The sequence below is a fragment of the Dipodomys ordii genome, unplaced genomic scaffold (assembly GCF_000151885.1).
Source record: "Dipodomys ordii isolate 6190 unplaced genomic scaffold, Dord_2.0 Scaffold83, whole genome shotgun sequence".
Lineage (NCBI taxonomy): Eukaryota > Metazoa > Chordata > Mammalia > Rodentia > Heteromyidae > Dipodomys > Dipodomys ordii.
In genome coordinates, this window is record NW_012267299.1 from 5,393,419 (window position 1) to 5,413,558 (window position 20,140).

At 40.8% G+C, this 20,140-nt stretch overlaps 2 protein-coding genes across 4 annotated transcripts in view; one reads left to right on the forward strand and one right to left on the reverse strand.

The window, feature by feature from the left end:
• Ipo11 (importin 11) overlaps positions 1-2,549 on the reverse strand; it is a 129,334-nt gene extending 126,785 nt beyond the window's left edge. Inside the window, exon 1 of the mRNA XM_013025287.1 lies at positions 2,402-2,549. The gene's annotated coding sequence lies outside the window, so the exon portion shown is untranslated. The remainder of the gene's footprint in view (positions 1-2,401) is intronic.
• Positions 2,550-4,430: 1,881 nt separating this feature from the next.
• On the forward strand, positions 4,431-19,879 carry Dimt1 (DIM1 dimethyladenosine transferase 1 homolog (S. cerevisiae)). 3 transcript variants are annotated; one of them, XM_013025272.1, is made up of 12 exons: positions 4,431-4,619; positions 4,866-4,939; positions 7,846-7,932; positions 9,886-9,947; positions 10,029-10,122; positions 10,201-10,250; positions 12,098-12,221; positions 12,356-12,448; positions 14,083-14,147; positions 15,382-15,445; positions 17,792-17,898; positions 19,458-19,879. In XM_013025272.1, exons 1-12 carry the CDS (start codon positions 4,541-4,543, stop codon positions 19,498-19,500), a joined length of 942 nt encoding a protein of 313 aa, XP_012880726.1. In that variant the 5' UTR covers positions 4,431-4,540; the 3' UTR covers positions 19,501-19,879. The 3 variants fall into 3 exon arrangements, with proteins under 3 accessions (XP_012880726.1, XP_012880724.1, XP_012880725.1); XM_013025270.1 differs by lacking the exon at positions 19,458-19,879 and having other exon boundaries at positions 17,792-18,373; XM_013025271.1 differs by lacking the exon at positions 19,458-19,879 and having other exon boundaries at positions 10,225-10,250; positions 17,792-18,373.
• The last annotated feature ends 261 nt before the right edge of the window (positions 19,880-20,140 follow it).

Here is a 20,140-nt window from a genome sequence, read left to right on the forward strand (position 1 = left end):
CTCTTCAGCTCAAGGCTAGGGCTCTACCACTTGAGCCACAGTGCCACTTCCGGCTTTTTTCTTTTTGCTTATGTGGTGCTGAGGAATCGAACCCAGGACCTCATGCATGCAAGGCAAGCGCTCTACCACTGAGCCACCTTCCCAGCCCATACACTTGCAAATTTCTAAGAAACTCCTAGGTGATACCATGTACCAGATTTTGAGTAAGCTGGGTGTAGAAAATCAATCCAGTTTAAGCTCTTCAAAGCTTAAAATTATGGGCTTATCTGTAAATCAGCCTGATTATTTAGAATATCAAAGAGATTCCAGATACATACACCTGCACTACTTGTGTCTAGTCATTCCCTCAAACACTCTGAAATTAACTGGTAATCTTCACCAGATGTAGAAAAAGAAAAGAACATGAGTGGAGCTACAGCTCAGTAGTAGAGGACTCTATACTATGTACAAGGCTCTGGGTTCTATCCAAGCAGTAGGGTGAGGGGAAGAACAGACATTATACACATACCACACATACCACACATAGACACAATACAAACATCAAAATGTAACTAAACACACTAGCTTTCTCAAAATATGGATTTTTAAAAAGCTCACTCTTTAAATTGTTATTATAAGAGTAATGTACAGAGGGGCTACAGTTACATGTCAGTTAAAGAGTACATTGCTTTTTGCACAATGTCACCCCTTCCCTCTTGGAGTTTTTCCCTCCCATCACCACCCGTAAGTTCTACAGTTCATTTTCAACACAGTGTCTAGTGAATATCACTGCTGCATTTGTTTAGGCTTTGTCCCCCCATTTCTGTACTTCCCCTTCGCCTCCCAAAAACAGATAAGCAAATTTTGATAAAAAGAAAATGAAAACATCAACTAAGAAAAAACTCATTTCCATTTCCTGGTGTTCATTTCGATAAATATTATTCTGTATGATGAAAGACATACAGTATATTTTTATTTCTGGAAAAATCTTCCTATGTTTCAAATGCCTTGTAAATGATAAGGATTTGGCATTCTGGTTTAGTTCTCATGTAAATATTCATAATGTTACAAAAGTCTGGAGATTTTTCTACTATTACCAAATAATCTTTGCTACTTATCTAAAATTTCTAATAGGGTTATTACAACCAATTTTATTTGTGGTAAGTTTTCTTTTTGGTTTTAAAAAGTATAAGCAGGCTGGGAATGTGGCTTAGTGGTAGAGTGCTTTGCCTAGGGACAGAGCCCAGGCCCCAGAACTTGAGGGGTGAGGAGGTGGCGGTGCAATACATCATCCTGCCCAGGTGCTCTAATATATAACCACAAGCCATGGTCACAATTAAGCTGTTTCTATGATTCCCAGTGCTAGATTCCATGAGGAGTGGGAACCCCTCGATCCTATTATAACCAATAGGAACAAAACTTCTAATTCTCCAAAATATTCCTCAATGAAGAAAAATATAAGAAGTAATGCATGCAGTGACTGTCTTGTATAGGGTAGTCACTCTGTCTTAACCCGAGTCTCTGTATTGACAAGGTGCAAATATGTGAAAATGAAGGAACAAAATCCCTGTCCACGATAGTGGAAGGACATCATGGCTGCATACTGGTCTTCCTCACTCTCTTCTAAAGAATAATCCAATCTCAAGGTGCTTCTGCACTATAACGGATATGGCTCCAGTTGTACTGGGAAGGAGGCACGTCGATTGCAACGTTGGCACCAACAAGCAATTTACGAGTCCCTGCTACTTACTAAAATCACTTTAAGATTACTTCTCTCACACACCACCACCCCACAAAATCACTGCGAAAAATGACACATGCATTGGGCCTCAAAATAATTTTGCTGAATCACAAATATCCCCAAAAATTAAAGCTGCGGGAATCGCAAGGCTTGAACACCGGCGGCCATACCTCAGCCTAAAAGCTTTCCGAAAAGGTCTACTCCCTATTTACTTTTTCACTGGAGGCAAGGAAGGGTCTGACGTTAAAAGCTTTCACAGTACCGCTCTCAGAAGCGAGACTGGGGGGGGCCTGCAGTAACAACACACCGTTTTATACTAAAAAGAGCAGCCTCTCAAAATCTGCACTATTTATCCTCCCAAGGGCAAATGCAGCACCCAGGCCTAAGACCCGAGCCACAGAGAGAACCGGGAGATCGGCGCAGCCTGGAAAACCACCTCCGTCACCTCGCACCTCGATTCCTCCACACCCTGCTTCCCGCTGCGGGCTGATCGCGGGGCCTGGCGCCCGGGGACCCCGGGCTACAACAAGGCCCGACACTAAAGGCCGCCTTGGCCTCCCCGGTGCTAGCCCTCACCTCCCGGGAGACCGGGCTCCTTCCTCGCTTCTCTGAGTCTCCGCTGCCCAACCCACTCCGCGCTCCCACTCGCACGCGCCCTGCGGCTCTCCGGCCGGGCCTCACCGTTTGGTTCGGTCCGGAATAGCCAAGTCCTCTCGTTTACACTCCTCAGCACGAACTGGCGTCGGTTAGTCCCGCGCCCCACGCTGCCAGTCAACACGCTGCCGCCTACTGATGCCGAAAACAGCTTCTAGGAACGCGCCATGTTCCGCGTCGCAACTCGCCACGTCACGGGCGCGCTAATATTACGTCAAGGCTTCCTGAAGCACGTGGGGCGGGCAAAGGAAGCAGACCATAGGCTAATGGCGAGGAGAGGAGGCGGGGTTTCCTGTTCGAACCCAAAGGCGCCCGGTATCTAAATCAGTGGTGTGCGCTTGCGCGTTTTTATAAAAAACCTGGAGCCTTCTTTACTAGGATCTGTAACCATGGCAACCGTGGATCCGCGTCAAGCCAGCCCGGGGAAAATCAATCCTCTCCTGAGCTGACGGAAACTGAACTCAGAACCAATTTATCCTCATCTTTCTAGATATTAATGGCTTGTTTTACAGTTTTCTCACAGCAGAGATTAACAGAATCCTCATTCAACTCGATCCACCATGTGGATTTCTTTTTAATTCTTGAACTCCTGGATTTAGTACTGCAAAGACTGTAAACATTTATTTTTACTTTTTTATTATCATGCATTAGTTGTATAAGGGGGTTACATTATAACACTTCCACACACGGATATGATGTATCAAAAAACTCTCTGTCTGTCTGTCTCTCTCCTCTCTCTCTCTCTCTCCCTCTTCCTCTTCCCATCACAGTCCCTCCCCCCCTTCCTTCCCAAAGGTTTCAACAGGTCTCAATGTTCTACTTTCCTAGACGCAAACAACTTTCAACCACCTCCTTCATTAGCCATTCCCCTCTCTCAGTGGCATCCCAACACACTGGATGAAGCCTGCCCCACTTTCTTGTCATTCAGTTTTTCCTTTTGGGGTCCTGTCACTCAGATTTTTTGCTCAAGGCTGCCACTCTGCCACTTGTGCCACAGCTCCACTTCTGGTTAATTGGAGATTAGTCTTACAGACTTTCCTACCATGAATGGTTTTGAACCATGATCCTCTGATCTCAAAACTGCTGAATAGCTAGAATTATGGGCATGAGCCACCAGCACCTGGCTCATCACAATAGTGTTTATAAGTGAATATTTTTATCAGAGAGAGAAAAGTATAACCATGGAATTAAAAGTCAAAATGTGTGTAAGGAATCAGGAATGTTAGAGGTTTGTGAATGTTAGAAATGCCAAGGAATCCTTCTTTTCTATAGTCTCTGGAAGTAACTCAGTCCTGAGCATAATTTTGAGCTTTGTCTCAGAATCCTGATAATAAATTTATGTTGTTTCAAATCACTCACTTGTTAGAGCCAAAAGAGAAAACGAATATATGTCCAAATTGTAGTCTTTCTAATTCGATACATGTAATTTTACTATTACAACTTGTGTAAAATTAGGTCTTGGACTGCTCAAATTTACAATAGAGCTCATTAGATGTTTACAAATTAAATTGTACCGAGTTTACCACATACAAGATTAGGAAAATATATCTTGAAGAAATGATTTTGCCGGGCGCCGGTGGCTCACTCCTGTAATCCTAGCTACTCAGGAGGCTGAGATCTGATGATCGCGGTTCAAAACCAGCCCGGGTAGGAAAGTCCGTGAGACTCTTATCTACAGTTAACCGTAAGTGGCACTGTGGCTCAAGTGGTAGAGCGCTAACCTTGAGCTAAAGAGCTGAGGGACAGTGCCCAGAACCCAAGAGTTCAAGCCACACGACCGACAAAAAAAAAAAGGAAAGAAAAAGAAAGATTTCATATACCCTTGCAAATATAACTCATACCTGACCTGATTAAAAAAACAAAATTTTAAACAACATGGATGTCTTCTGTAAGGACTGATCATCATATACATTACTATATAGTCATAGAATACATACACAATAGTAGTTAGTTAGCTGGAAACTACAATTCCCGGCTGCCATCGGGCTCCAACGTGGGTGGTTCCCAGAGCGTGAGTAGGCGGGGACTGGGCTCGCCTCTGCCCCTTGCTGCGCTGGGCGGCGTTGGCTTTGCGGGGCTCTAGTTTCCACGTGGTGCGGTGAGGGCAGCTAGGCCCACCTCGGTTCCCTTGGGCACCCTGGCCCTCGGGGCCCGCTTCCCGCCGAGATGCCGAAGGTGAAGTCGGGTGCGAGTGGCCGTCGTCGTGCACGGCAGGAGCAGCGCGGAGAGCTGAAGCGGGCCGGAGGTATGGCCGGCCGGGGATGGGGAGGTGGGGGGGTGAGCTGGAGTTCCGTCCGGGCTTCCGGGGCCCTGAGCCGGGACGCTTTCTGACCCAGGAGGCGCGGCTGGAGGGGTGCGCTTGTATCGCAGGACGTCCGATGGCCTGATCGGCGCCGAAACCGGCCCCCTTCCCATCCTGCTTCTCCTCCCGGACGGCCTTGGTATTTCATTGGTAGCTGGGAAGTCAAGCAGTTTCGTGTTTTTCTTCCAGGACTCATGTTCAACACGGGGATTGGACAGCACATTTTGAAAAATCCTCTGATTGTTAACAGCATTATCGATAAGGTGGGTGTGGGAGAGGACCGGGGAAAAGCTGTTGGCTTACTACTTGTATCCATTTTTCGACAGTTGTATAGCCGAATTCTACAAGTTAATCTTACTCTTAAAGAATACTTCATCCACCAGGCAGCAGCCTTCACGAGCAAGGGATCTTCGCCACTGATTGTGTCCCTCAGCCTCAGGTGACCCAGAGTTAGTTTGCGGTCTTGGTGTGCTGGTCAGTGGCAGAGAGGGGAGACCACGCTTTTGGGCCCCAAAGTGAGTGACCAGCTTGTAAATGAGCGTCCTGGGAAGACATTCAGCTAACTTCAAAGTCAGCAAATCACACAATGTGCTGGCTTGGGAAGCTCCCTCAAATTTCAGCCTACAAGTCACCTCCTCAGAGGAGATATCCGATCTGAAGTATTAACCTAGGGTCTCCTACTTTAAGTGTCCAACATTAATCATAAATATTTCCTGTGTGTGTATGTGTGTGTGTGTGTGTGTGAGTGATCCTCCCGTGCTGTCACCGCTGAAACATAGGATCATAAGAGCAGGTCTTGCTTGCATTGTGTATCTTGTTTAATGGAATATACCGAGAGGCTACGGCAGTTTTTATCACCTCAGATGTGCTCAACAAATACTTATTTAGTATTTAGTTTGGGTGTAGTAGTATACACTTGTAATCCCAGGCATAAGATTGCCAGTTTGAGGCCATCCTGGGCTACATAGTAAATCTGAGCCATAATAATGAGCACTCTGAAAATAGTTATGGAGTGCGATAACAGTTGCCCACAGTATATTATATGCTTCATTCTGTAGACCTAGATTTCCTGTGACTCAAAAATCCTGTGTCTTTCTCTGTATTGTCTTCTGTCCGGACTTTTTTACTTGTTCAGTCCCAGATTATTGTTCTTCCAATCACTTTCTAAAGTACCATGTTGCTGTTACTTTTCATTTATTCCAGAATTTAAACTCTGTCCAAACCACACATTAGTTGGTTCCTCAGAAAAACATATAAATTATTTCAAGTATTTCTCCTATATAGATTATTCATAACTCTTTTATTATGGATGATTGAGTGCCAGGATATAAAGCAAAGTTCATTTCCAATATACTGTCTTGTGCGTATTGTTGTTGCAATGGGTCATCCTGTGTCCTTGTTTCAGCATTTTGTTATTCCCCTTCTCCTCCCCAAATTAGGTAAGATGCAGGGTACCAAAATCAAGTACAGTGACAATAGGGGATATATCATAGGGGAAAGAACATAGAAAGAAAACAAAAAAATCACATAGTCTCCACTTCCTAACAAATGGGGCAGTTCATTCTTTCTGGTGGAAGCATACAATTCAAGTGTGTGTGTGTGTACCACATTTTCTTGATCCATTCATCTACTGAGGGGTATCTGGGTTGGTTCCATATCTTAGCTATGGTAAATAATGCTGGGATAAACATAGTCGTGCTGGTAGCTTTAGTATGGCCTTGCTTGTGATTGTTTGGGTAAATGCCCAAAAGTGGGTTTGGGTCATAGGGGGAGCTCTGTGTAGGCATCTGAAGAACCTCCATACTTCTTTCCAGAGTGGTTGAACAAGTTAACATTCCCACCAATAATGCAGTCGGGTTCCCTTTTGGCCATATCTCCTCCAGCATCTGTTGTTTAATTAGAGTTCTTGATTATAGCCATTCTAACTGGGTGAGGTGGAATCTCAATGTTGTTTTGATTTCCATTTCTTTTATGGCTAGGGAGGTTGAGCATTTCTTCATGTGTCTATTGGCCATCCTTCTTTCCTCTTCAGAAAAGTCTCTAAGTCTTTCGCCCACCTATTAATCGGGCGGTTGTGTCTTTGAGGATTTTTTTTTTGGAGGATTTAAATTTTTGAATTCTAAGTATATTTTAGTTATGAGGTCTTTGTCATTGAATAGCTAGTGAAGATCTTCCATAGGCTTTCTATTCATCTTACGAGCTATTTCCTTTGCCATGCAGAAACTCTGCAGTTTCACGCAGTCAAATTTGTCCAACCTTTCTTTGGTTTGTTGTGTTTCTGGGTCTTTATTAAGAAAATTGTGGCCTGTGCCAAGGAGCCCTAGAGTTTCTCCTATTCCTTCCTGTAATGTTTTTAGGGTATTTGCTTTTACTTTGAGGTCTTTGATCCATTTGGAATTGATTCTGGTGCAGAGTTACTAATTACTTTTAAGATTTGGAAAGTAATGTTCTGGAGCTTTACACAGTACAAAGAATCTTATGTAGTTACAGTATTGACAGCTGCATGTTTACATGCTTCCAGTTTGGAGTTCAGTTTCTTGTCATCTTCTGAAACTAATAGTTTGAGAAATCTTCGTTTAGTAAGAAGATTCTCAGGCAAATACATCATATACAGTCCTCTCTTATTTCAACTGTTGATAGGAACAGAATTTGTAACTTAACAGCTATTGAATAATTTCCAAGGTAGAAAGCAGGAAGCCAGTCATCATAGCAAAAACATTTATATGTGCTTTTTGTGTGTGTGTGTGGATCCTGGGATTTGAACTCAGAGCCTGTCCACTGTCCCTGAGCCTCTTTGTGCTCAAGGCTAACAGTCTTCCACTTGAACCACAGCACCACTTCTAGCTATTTCTGAGTAGTTTATTGGAGATTAGAGTCTCATCGATTTAACTGCCCAGGCTGACTTTGAACCAGGTTTCTCAGATTTCAGTCTCCTGAGTAGCTTGGATTACAGGTATAAGCCAGTGCCTAGGAAAATCTCTCTTTTTACAAAACAAAACAAAAACAAAGCCTATGTTGGCCTTTAACTAGAGATCCTCCTGCCTCTATCTTCTGAGTTCTGATAAAAATGAGGTCTCTTAAATAAGCATTGATGATCAAAGATGTTTAGGTGTAAACTCTGTGTTCAGATGCACCAAGCACTCACTCAAGGATTGTGCTTTGTTTTTAGGCTGCTCTAAGACCAACAGACGTGGTGCTGGAAGTTGGGCCTGGAACTGGCAACATGACCGTAAAGTTATTAGAAAAGGCAAAAAAGGTAAAAAGAAGATTTCATGTTTAGGTGTCAGAATTGACTATAAAGAAGCTCAGTTGGTTTCCAAATACAAATCTGTTTAAATTCGTTGCTATTAGTAATAATTCTTGATGTCTTAATAGAATTTTGATCTTTGAAAATAGGAAATATATTAGGAGAACAAACTGCACTGGATATATTAACAGGGAGTATAATGTAGGAATTGGTCACAGACTTGTTAGAGGAAAGAACAAAATGGGAGCACCAAGATAACCCAAAATGAATTGCAAAGAACAGCTAATTACTTCTAGGCCTAGAGGAACAAAAGAAAAAGAAGTTTAACTTACTGTAAACCAGAACTTTTTTGTTTTAATTTTGAAGGTTACCTGGGTTTAGGCTGAATATTGTATTGGTTAAACAAGCACCCATTTAAACCTCCACAAGTCTTTTTTGCTTCCAATGTTTTTTCCCCCTGGTCCTGTGTGATGAACTTAGGGCCTGGGCACAGTCCTTAAGCTTCTCTTGCTCAAGGCTAGTGCTCTACCACTTGAGTCACAATTCTACTTGTGGCTTTTTTGGTAATTTATTAGAGGCTCAGACTCTCCTGTCTGGGCTGGCTTCGAACAGCAATCCTCATATCTCAGCCTCCTGAGTAGCTAGGATTACAGGCGTGAGCTACCAGCACCCAACTGCTTCCATTTTTTTTTTTTTCAGTTGTGCTTTTTGCTTGGGGCTTGCCTCAGGTTTCCATCCCACATATGCCTCCTGCATAGCTAGGATTAAATGGAACTGTTGGTTTGTACTTGGAAGCAGATAACATTTTATTTTTTTTGTCGGTTTTGGGGCATGAATTCTGGGCCTGGGCACTGTCCACCTCAGCTCTTCAGCTCAAGGCTAGGGCTCTATCACTTGAGCTACAGCGCTACTTCCGGCTTTTTCTGCTTATGTGGTCCTGCGGAATCAAACCCAGGGCCTCATGCATGCAAGGCAAGCACTCTACCACTGAGCCACTTTCCCAGCCCAGCAGATAACATTTTAAAGAGCTTGTTTGAAGACTGTTAAATGAAAATAATATTTAGAGTTTTATGGGAATGGAGTTCAAGGAAATCAGTAAAGATTAGAGAAATGTTAAGGACTAGCCACAGGAAGCAAGTACTCTCTGAAATCTTAGGAGAAAGGGGAGAGAACGTTGTTGCCAGAACCCAGGGGACGTGGAGTTAATGAGGAGGAGCCATTCATAATAGAATGTATTTACCACCAAAACTTCTACAAGGCATGGTCAGTCGTTAGGAAATAAATGCCTGGCCTTTCCATTATAGATACTTAATAATGCTGGTGTCTCACCCTGTCCCTACAGTGGTGCTGGGGCTTGAACTTAGGGCCTTCCATGAATTATGCAAATCTTTTATCAATGAGCCACACCCTCCAACCCCTTACTGATGCTTTTTACCCCAAAAGTAAAAGAGTAAGAAAGCTGTACTGCATTACCTTCATGGCACAGAAAAACTGGATCTGAGAGCCAACTAGAATAAGCAGCCTATGGCTCTATCCTGTAGACAGTGACTGACTGGAAGTCTGAAGCCTCCACTTATACTGCAATGAGATTGTAATGTCAGCCTTGTCCACTGTCCACTGTCATTTACTTGATCTGTCTGTACCTTGCCTACTGGAGCTCAGTATCAGAAAAGTGATACTTCATTCTAGGAGTAGTTGCCTGTGCGTCTCTGTCTTAAGAACATTGACTATGATAGATCTTGTTTGCTTTCACATGTTCAGTTATGTAGCCTGAGGATAGAAGAAATATCCTGTTAACTATTTGCATAGAATTCTCAGTAATCTTGTTTGCTTTCTGAGTGGTACAAAATACAAACTGGGGAGATTAGTGAGGGTAGAATTGGAAAAGTATGAGTTACTATTTGCATAATAAGAAAAGATTTATACTCCATAAATCAAGAAACTTTTTTGCTATTTGTTTAGGTAGTTGCCTGTGAACTTGACCCAAGGCTAGTAGCTGAACTTCACAAAAGAGTTCAGGGCACGTAAGTATAGGTAATGAAATTAAAGTACATGTTAGTTTGATATTTAGTACATTGTAACTAAATATCTTTTCTTACCTTCAGACCTTTGGCTAGCAAACTTCAAGTACTGGTGGGTGATGTACTGAAATCTGATTTGCCATTCTTTGATGCATGCGTTGCAAATTTGCCTTATCAGGTATGTTCTCAGCCTGTCAGAAACAACTTAAGTATCTCTCGGTGCCCTTCCTCAAAGTAACTAGTGGTTCTTTTACAGATTTCTTCTCCTTTTGTCTTCAAGTTGTTGCTGCACCGACCATTCTTCAGGTTCGTGACAGAAGACCAGAGTGACTGCCAAATGGTAGAAAATTGACAGTTTAGGCCCGGTGAATAACCAAAAATTAAGTCATTTGAAATACTGCTAGAAAATTTTATACAAAAATATTGATTTGTATGGAAGTCTCTACAGATTTACAGAGGTGTGTGTGTGTCCATGTGCGCATGCACATGTGCATGCATGCATGCATGCAGTGTACTTACATACCTTTCCATACTTGCTAGTTCTCTGCCACTTATTAGCCTAGAACAGGCTTGTTATTCTATGTCTAGATAATTGCAGCTGGTCTCTAGTATGGAATACTAGTATACTAATATAGTATACTAGTAACTCAGACTTCAAGTCAAACATCCCCTTAGTGGTTATAAAATAAATTAAGGGCATCATGACCATTTTTTTTTTCTTTTTTCTAAAGTTACTAGAATAGGCTATGGAGGGCATTGCATGGTCTAGGTGACTGTATCTCATGGTTTTGTTTGAGGTATATAAGCATATATTTAGACTTTTTTGCATTGTCCATACAATTTTTTGTCACACTGGAAGTTTGAACTAAGGACTTTGAGTATACCCTATTTGCTTGCTTGGTGCTTTACCACTTGGGCCTAGTGTCCAGTCATGCTTTTTGCCAGTTACGTTAAAGATGCAGTCTAGGAGACTTTTCTGTCTGAGCTATCTTTGAATAATGCTTCTCCAGATCTCTGTCTGCTAAGTAGCTAGGGTGATAGACCTGAGGCACCAACTTAAAAACTATTTTTTTCTACCAGTACTGGGCCTTGAATTCAGGGCCTCCATCCTCGCTTAGCTATTTTGCTCAAAGCCTTTTATGCTTGAGACACACTTTGACTTTTTGCTGGGTAATTGGAGATAGTTGCATGGACTTACCCTGCCTGGGCTGGCTCAAACCACAATCCCCAGATCTCAGCCTGTGACATTTCTTAATGTGAGTCATTGTCAACAACTGGTAGATTAAAATGCAGCAGTAATACTCACTAGACACGGTGTTGAAAATGAACTTGTGGGTGAGGATAAGAGGGAAAAACTGAGAGGGCAAGGGAAGGAGTAACATTGAGTAACATTGTCAAAAAGAGAAACATACCCTTTACCTGACTTATATAACTTTATCCCCTTTGAACATCACCTATATAATAGCAATTTTAAAACATTTTAATTGTAAGTTAGGTGTAGTGGGCTCATACTTGTAATCCCAGCCACACAGGAGACAGATTAGGAGGATCCATTCATGAGATGCCAAAGAGAATTGTGGGCCTTTGACTGCAGTCTGAGTTCAGTTCCAGGCATAAATATTAGATTCTTTGTAAAAGTAACTGAAACAAAAAAGATTGTGGGTGTGGCTCCAGGGGTACAGTGCCTGCCTAGCAAGCATGGGGTCCTTAGTTTAAACTTCAGTACTGAAAAAAAAGTTAACGGAAGTGCAATTTTAAAAGATGCACTTATCTTGTAGACGCAAACATTCTCCTCATTGCTTGCTGAGGAACAAATTCACATTGTTTAAACTGTTAAGCCATGGGCATCCAGAACGTCACCCGTCCTTCCAGCCTTACTTTTTGCTACTCCACAGGTATAATTCTGCTACAGACTCAACTTTCTAGTTTTTGCAGAAGTGTTAATGGCCTAGGGTAGCTCTGAAGTACTCATCAGTGAGGACACACCATATTCCTCAGGGCTGAGAGATGCAGCTAGTATAATACAAAAGCAGCCATCTGATTTTGTGGTAGTACAATAAAGCAAAGCCTAAAATAGTTAATATTCACCACTATTTCCCTTCCATTATAATGATATATAGTAAAAATACACTTCCTTCCTGCTTGCTTTCCAGATGTGCCATACTTATGTTTCAAAGAGAATTTGCTCTCAGACTGGTTGCTAAACCTGGAGATAAGTTATACTGCAGACTCTCAATTAATACACAGCTGTTAGCCCGTGTAGACCATTTAATGAAAGTAAGTGATTTTTATTATTGAAATAATGTAGCTTAAGTCATCCTTAAGCATCTAGCTTTACATTCTGTGAGGAAGTATCTTTGATGACTGTCTAAAGTTGCCTTTGGAAGGATAAGACATTTTTTGATTAACAGGTTGGGAAGAATAACTTCAGACCACCACCCAAGGTGGAATCCAGTGTTGTGAGGATAGAACCTAAGAATCCACCACCACCCATCAATTTTCAGGTGAGGATAAAATTCTAGGTCCTTTAATAATAAAGGGAAGAAAAGGCCACCTAGTGATGTGTCTTCAGCAACAGCCATTTCCTACAAAATGTAAATTGTGAAAATATATCCTTGTGATAGAGTAGAGGGAACAATTTGTTGGAAGATAAGTAAGAAGGCCACAAATACAAAGAAAGTGTAAAAGGCAAAGCAAAACAGTTAAAATGCAGTTGCTTTTTGTTTTGTAGCTACAAAAGCTTGTTTATATGAATAAAACTTAGAACACAAGGTAAAATGCAATGCGAAATGCCTGTTTTGAGTAATATTATAGTACCTTTTTGTTTGTCATCCTTGTGATGAACCATAGGTCCTTCAAGTGCCACTGAGCTATACCTCCAGCCTGAGGGATTTTTGTTTGTTTTTTGGTGGGGAACACTGTGTGTGCCCCCACGCACATGCATGGATATATGCCAATATACTGCTTGAACTTAGCCTGAGTGTGTGGGAATACTTTATGTATAGGCTGGTCCTGGGGCTTGAACTCATGGCCTGGGTGCTGCCCCTGAACTTTTTTGCTTAAAGCTAGCACTCTGATCACTTAAGCCATACTCCACTTCTAGGGGTTTTTTTGATACTTAATTGGAGATAGTCTCAAGGACTTTATTGCCTAGCCTGTGTTTCAACCACATTTCTCAGCTCTCATCCCTTTCAGTAGTTAGGATGGCAGGAATACTTTGAAATACCACTTTTTGTTTTTGTAAAACAAAATCTTTTAAGAAATCAAGACCACTTGAAGTCTTTTTTTTTTTTTTTGGGTCCAGTCGTGGGGCCTGAACTCTGGGCCTGGGCGCTGTCCCTCCTTCAGCTCAAGGCTATCGCTCTACCACTTGAGCCACAGCGCCACTTCCGGCTTTTCTTTCTTTTGCTTATGTGGTGCTGAGGAATTGAACCCAGGGCCTCAGGCATGCAAGGCAAGCGCTCTACCACTGAACCACCTTCCCAGCCCGCCACTTGAAGTCTTGATGTAAAACCATGATAGTCCTGTAATTAGGGAAACCGTGAGATGAATGGAAGATGGTTTGTGAGTTCTCTCACAAAGTCAGTCATGCTCACAAACTGTATCCTAATCTTGCCTCCTTTACATCTTACTTTTGAAAATGATACTTAAATGTCATACCCTTAGTTTGTTCTTATGTTTTACAGTTTTAGTTTTTTCAAATTTTTAAAAAGGCAAAAAATATAAGGAGGTGCATAAACGTACAGAAATCCAATATACGTCTTACTTTTGCATATGTGCAAGTTAGATCAAGGATTAGGCCATTTTCACTACTCCAAATATTTTCCTCCAGTTTTTATATATTAAAAGATAGTACCTTTGGCTGGGAAAGTGGCTTAGTGGTAGAGTGCTTGCCTTGCATGCATAAGGCCCTGGGTTCGATTCCTCAGCACCACATAACCAGGAAAAAAAAAGCCGGAAGTGGCACTGTAGCTCAAGTGGTAGAGCACTAGCCTTGAGCTGAAAAGCTGAGGGACAAAGCCCAGGCCCAGAGTTCAGGCCCACAACTGGACCCCCCACCCCCACCCCCAAAAAAGATAGTACTTTGCAGGCATAAGTAAAATTGGTATTTTCAAGAACTTATCCATTTGTATTTCAGGAATGGGATGGCCTAGTAAGGATCACCTTCGTTAGGAAAAACAAGACACTGTCTGCTGCATTTAAGTAAGTATTCTAACTTCTTTCTTTTCTGTTTATCTTTATACAAAGGGGTTTCGGTCGAACATACCAGTTTGTAAGTATAGTGTACCTTGTCCCATGTCAGTCATTCTCTTCCCAACTCCCCCGACCTCACCCATTTCTGAGTGTACTAATTTCTAATGTATAAAGGGTCAGCATTTCACATACCATACTATAATTGATACTTTTCCTGAAAAGTATCAATGCTCCCCTAAAGCATATTCCTTTCCAGAGAAATTTTACTTGCTAAATTTGTACTTTGAAAGGCCGAAGAATTTAATTTAGAAAGATCCTAGACGAAGGAGTCTGATCACAGTTGTTTTTGTAAATCAGGATTAAGCCCCAATGTCTTATGACACATATCTCTGATCATAAACGCTTCTCAAACTTGTGAAGGATTTGTGCCCTTATATTAACTTGGAAATGTGGAAAAACGTATCTTTGATAATAAACTCCTTTCAGACTTGTGAAGGATTTGTGTCCTTTTATTAACTTGGAAATGTGGAAAAACATATCTCTGATAATAAACTCCTTTCAAACTTGTGAAGGATTTGTGTATTAACTTGGAAATGTGGAAAAACATATCTCTGATAATAAACTCCTTTCAAACTAGTGAAGGATTTGTGTCCTTTTATTAACTTGGAAATGTGGAAAAACATATCTCTGATAATAAACTCCTTTCAAACTTGTGAAGGATTTGTGCCCATTTATTAACTTGGAAATGTAACACTACTTGAAATCCACAGGTAAAAAGAAGCAAGATGTACAAGTATTGAAGTTTTGTCTTCTTGTTTTAAATAAATGGAATGTTTTGTGAAGAGCCTAACAAACACCATTACAGCTTCTCTTTAGAATTTAAAAAGGCAGGCTAGTGGATAGTACTATATGCCTAATATACCCAACTACTCGGGAATCTGAGGCAGGAAAATCATTGGAGCCATTCATAGACAACATAGTGAGAACCTGTGTCTTAAAAAAAAAAGAAGCAACAAACAATACAGCATGTGGAATTTGATTAGATCCTGTTCTTTAAGAAAACAATTTAAAAGATGCTTATCAAAACTTTTCTAAATAGTGCTTGTTTTCTAAGTTTAAATATTCAGTGCTTTAGAAAATTCCTTAATTTCACTAAATGAAACAAGAATTTTGTTTAAATTGAAACAATGATGTAAAATTATGTCTGATCTGATTTTGGAATACTTTTATCACTTCCTTCTAGATCCAGTGCAGTCCAACAGCTATTGGAAAAAAACCACAGAATTCACTGTTCACTCCATAATATTGTAAGTAGAATTTGTTGTTAGTGGTACTTTTTTTAAAATTTCATGTTTCTGACATTGTTACTATCTGAGCAAGAATTACATTTAACCAAGTTGAAATTTCTTCAAAGTTGATATGTAACCTGCTCAACTTAAAATAATAGTGTATGATTTGCTATCTCTAAATCATGATCTTCCCTTGTTTCTTGCTCGTGTAACAATCACAAGTAAACAAGGGTTTACTTTCATGTAACAGGATTATAAAGTAGGGAGATATGGAAAAAAAGAAATGTTTCCTAGTCCCCATGAAGGAAATGGGAGTTACAAAGTTACTGTTTCCTTTATACCTTTATCAGAAAAAAGCATGGAGTGAATAATTTCTGGCTGTGAGCCTTATGTCTCCACAATTTCCTTTAAAGAATTAGTATGCCAGTGCTTATGAACACATGCAGATATAGATGGCATCTTTTTTTTTTTTGTCGGTCATGGGGCTTGAACTCTGGGCCTGGGTGGGCACTGTCCCTCAGCTCTTCAGCTCAAGCCGAGTGCTCTACTGCTTGAGCCACTTCGTTTACTAGTGATTTATTGGAGATACGGTGATCTTCAGATCTCAGCCTCCTGAGTAGCTAGGATTACAGGCATGAGCCACCGGCACCCTGCTAGATGGCATTTTTTGTTTTGGCTCCTTCAGTTTACAAAAGCAAAGAAAAAATCCTTTGTATTTTTTTATGGCTCACATCTAGTATGATTTAACATATTACCTCTATTCTTTCTTTTTTTTTTTTTTGGGTCCGGTCGTGGGGCCTGAACTCTGGGCCTGGGCGCTGTCCCTCAGCTCTTCAGCTCAAGGCTAGCGCTCTACCACTTGAGCCACAGCGCCACTTCCAGCTTTTTTCTTTTTTGCTTATGTGGTGCTGAGGAATCGAACCCAGGGCCTCATGCATGCAAGGCAAGCGCTCTACCACTGAGCCACCTTCCCAGCCCAAAATGTCTTTGGGATTTTTTTTTTTTTTTATAGGTCATGGGGCTTGAACTCTGGGCCTGAGCGCTGTCTTCAGCTCTTCAGCTCAAGGCGAGCGCTCTACCACTTGAGCTACAGCACCACTTCCACCTCTATTCTTTCTATAATCAGCCAAAATCATTAAATATTGGCCTAAGCAGAAAAATTACTAAACTTAAGAAAAATCTTTGGGCACTGGTGGCTCATCCCTATAATTCATTCCTATAATCTTTCTCAGGAAGCTGAGACATTAAGGGGGTCTTGGTTCAAAACCAGCAAGAGAAGGAATGTCTGCGAGACCATTATCTCCAGTAACTGCCCCGGGGGGGGGGGGGGACAAAGTGGAGCAGTGGTTCAAGTAGAGCTTGAGTAAGACAAGATTGAAAGAATAGCCTTGAGTAAAAAAGCTCAGATATACCACCAAGACCAAGCTCAAGCCCTAGGACTGGCAAAAAAGAAAAACGAGCAGGGCACCAGCAGCTCACACCTGTACTCCTACTTGGGCTGAGATCTGAGGGTCATGGTTCGAAGCCCACCGGGACAGTAAAGCTATGAGACTCATAGCCTATAAATTCCTCAAAGCCAGAAGTGGCCTTGTTCAAAAGCAGCTCAGAGACAGTGCCAAGGCCCAGATGGTTCTAGCAAAAAAGAATCTTTGGGATGATCATCTATCTCAGCATAAACAAAGTGAGTCTTCAAAATCTGAAGGGAACTAGGGAGTATCAGATGAAATAAAGCTGAAAATGAATCATTGAGGCTGGCTGTTCATGGGGTTTTCTTATAGGATGTTTTTACTTTTGAGTATGTTTCAAACTTCTTACAATTGGAAAAAAATTACATTTTAGGGATGAATTGATTTTTAGAGTATTCTGCTTTAAAAGGCAGAAACCACATTGTGAATTTGAAAACTTTCAAAAACAACTGAAATGTGAAAATATTGTGAAAAATATAAAAATTTACCTGAAGAGAAACTTCTTTGGGGAAAAGACATGAATTGGGTCTCTGGTTACATAAAATTGTGGAAGACATGAATCCGCTGTAAAACAATATTTCTTAAGGTTACATAAAATTGTGGCCAGAAAAAGTGAGTTTTGAAAGGATAACAGGTGCATTGATTTAGTTTACAACTTAATTTTACTTGTGAAGTCAAATTATTTCAGAATTTTAAAAATGGATAAGGGCAATGTATGTGATTACTTAGTCAAGGTACCTCAGCCATTTGAGATCCAAGCCTTATCTAAACTGTTAAGCTTTCTCAGCAATAATTAAGAGATAGATTAAAAATGACTATACTGAACTAAAAAATAAAAAGAGCCAAGGTAACTTCATTAAAGATACGTTGTTCATTTATTCTGAATCTTATTTGATAGATAATACCGGAAGATTTCAGCATAGCAGATAAAATACAGCAAATCCTAACCAGCACAGGTTTTAGTGACAAACGGGCCCGTTCCATGGATATAGATGACTTTATCAAGTACGTACATTTTTGTTTTCCTATTTACATATCTACTGTGATACCTTCAGATAAGAGGTGTAAGGTGCTACTTGAGAGAATTATTGCATAGCACTTCCATGGCATGGAATAATATTTGGTGCAGAAAGTGGAGGCTAGTTAGCTGCAGCAGAATGAACATTTTTCTTTAAAGTACAGTAGTAAAGAACAGTCAGAGCCATAAGATTGCCTATTAATTTGTGTTCTCATGTGTTCCTCCCTTTTCTCCCTAACCCCTATTCATTCATATCTTTAAAGTAGCCTCATAAGGTACAGCTTGTACTCTTATCCTGAACCACATTTCTAGTCCACATTAAATATATCGTAAGCATGAAATTTAATTTGTAATATGCTTGACTATTTTGTGATAGTTTTGTAACCTCAGGAAAGGTATACTTTTTGGGGGTGGGGGAGTACTAGCAATTGAATTTGAGGATTTGTTGTTCTTAAGTAGCTGCACTATCACTGGAGCCATACCTGCAGCCCTTTTTGTTCTGGTTTTCTTATCACAGGCTCTCATTTTTTTTTACCTGGGCTGGCCTAAACAGTAACCTTATTCATACTTCCTGATATAGCTTGTATGTACACCTGCCATACAAGCCTTTACTGTTGATATTAAGCCTGAAATTTTTCTCTTTAAGCTGTGATCCTGTTGCAGCCTCCTCAAGAGCTAGGATTACTGGTGTGAGCCACTGGTACCCAGCATATTCTACAGATCTTGAGAAGGTGTCATCTGTGCAATTTAGACTAAATTTGCTTTCTTTACTAAGCCAAGTACTATGAAAATAGGCCTCAGTTATTACTGGAATGTTACCTTTTTTTTTATTGATCAGTCCTGGGGCTTGAACTCTGGGCTTGGGCGCTGTCCCTGTGCTCTTCAGCTCAAGGCGAGTGCTCTACCACTTGAACCACAGCGCCACTTCCGTTTTCTGAGTGGTTTATTGGAGATAAGTCTCACACTTTCCTATCCGGGCTGGGGGCTGGCTTTGTGCCACAGGCACTCGGCAACTTGTACCGTTTTTTGCTCATGAAAAAGTTCTTTAGCCAGTTTTAAAGCATCTGTGTTCTAAGAACTTAACACTTCTGGCTGAGCCACAGGCACTCGGCAACTTGTACCGTTTTTTGCTCATGAAAAAGTTCTTTAGCCAGTTTTAAAGCATCTGTGTTCTAAGAACTTAACACTTCTGGCCCTCCTCCGGTAAAGCAGCCTGAAAATTATTTAAGGTCTAAAGGGAAGTATTTATTCTTACTACATTTCCTCAGAGTAGTTTGGTGACATGTCAGTAGGTATGAGGCTTGGCCGAATTAAAGATAATTTCATTCAAGCCCACTGCCTAGGCTATGACAAAGCGGACACCAGCATGACTTCATTTTATCTATGATATATCTTATGAATGTATTTGGAAAATAGGATTTCTTTAATTGTGTTAGGTGAGTGCTTGAGTATACTAACATATCTTTATATTAAAATTGACAGCACAAGTCTTTACATGACACAAATTAGCTTTTCAATACCAACCCCTCTTGGCTTTTTCTTCCAGATTGCTACATGGATTCAATTCAGAAGGTATCCACTTTTCATAGCTACTTGGAAAACTTCTTGATGAAACTACTAAGTACTCCACTGCACTGGGCTTAACTGCTTTTCATTTAAAATCACTGTTGTATCACTGATTATTCTGCATATTTTAAGGCAGTCAGCTGTATCAAGTTCTTTTGGTTTTGAATATACTGCACATATCCCATCTATATGTTAGTTCCAAGCTCAAGAGCCGCAGATACGCACAGTCAATGATTCATACAGTTCATCATATAAAGATATTACCTTCTATTTACTGTTTATATACTATGAGTCCCTCTTTAGGCCTTCCACTCATTCCCTTACATTAAAATAGGTTCAAATAACCATATATTCCTGTATCATTTCTTACATGTACAATAAAAATTTTTAATGTTTTTTGTTCTCATTTTCCCCAGTAGTTTTTTGATTGCTTCCCTCTTCATCTGTCCTGTAAGAGCTCAGACTACCTTGAAGGCTGTGGGGAAGCCCTGCTGCCATTGTGTGACGTGTCACTCATGCGGATTATGATCTCTTACATATAACATGAACAAAACTAAAATGAAGTTGACTAATGACATATGCCCTTTCTTGGGGAAACTCATTTGCTAATTAGAAAAGTTTCAAAGGGTTTTGCCAGACAATTAGGTTTTTTAGCAATTTTTC

Excerpts from the sequence above, each read along its gene's own strand:
- Dimt1 (XM_013025270.1), top strand. The coding sequence starts at position 4,541 with ATGCCGAAGGTGAAGTCGGGTGCGAGTGGCCGTCGTCGTGCACGGCAG. Across the intron at positions 7,933-9,885 it reads TATTAGAAAAGGCAAAAAAG|GTAGTTGCCTGTGAACTTGA; the intron begins GTAAAAAGAAGA and ends CTATTTGTTTAG. Across the intron at positions 12,222-12,355 it reads GTGTAGACCATTTAATGAAA|GTTGGGAAGAATAACTTCAG; the intron begins GTAAGTGATTTT and ends TTTGATTAACAG.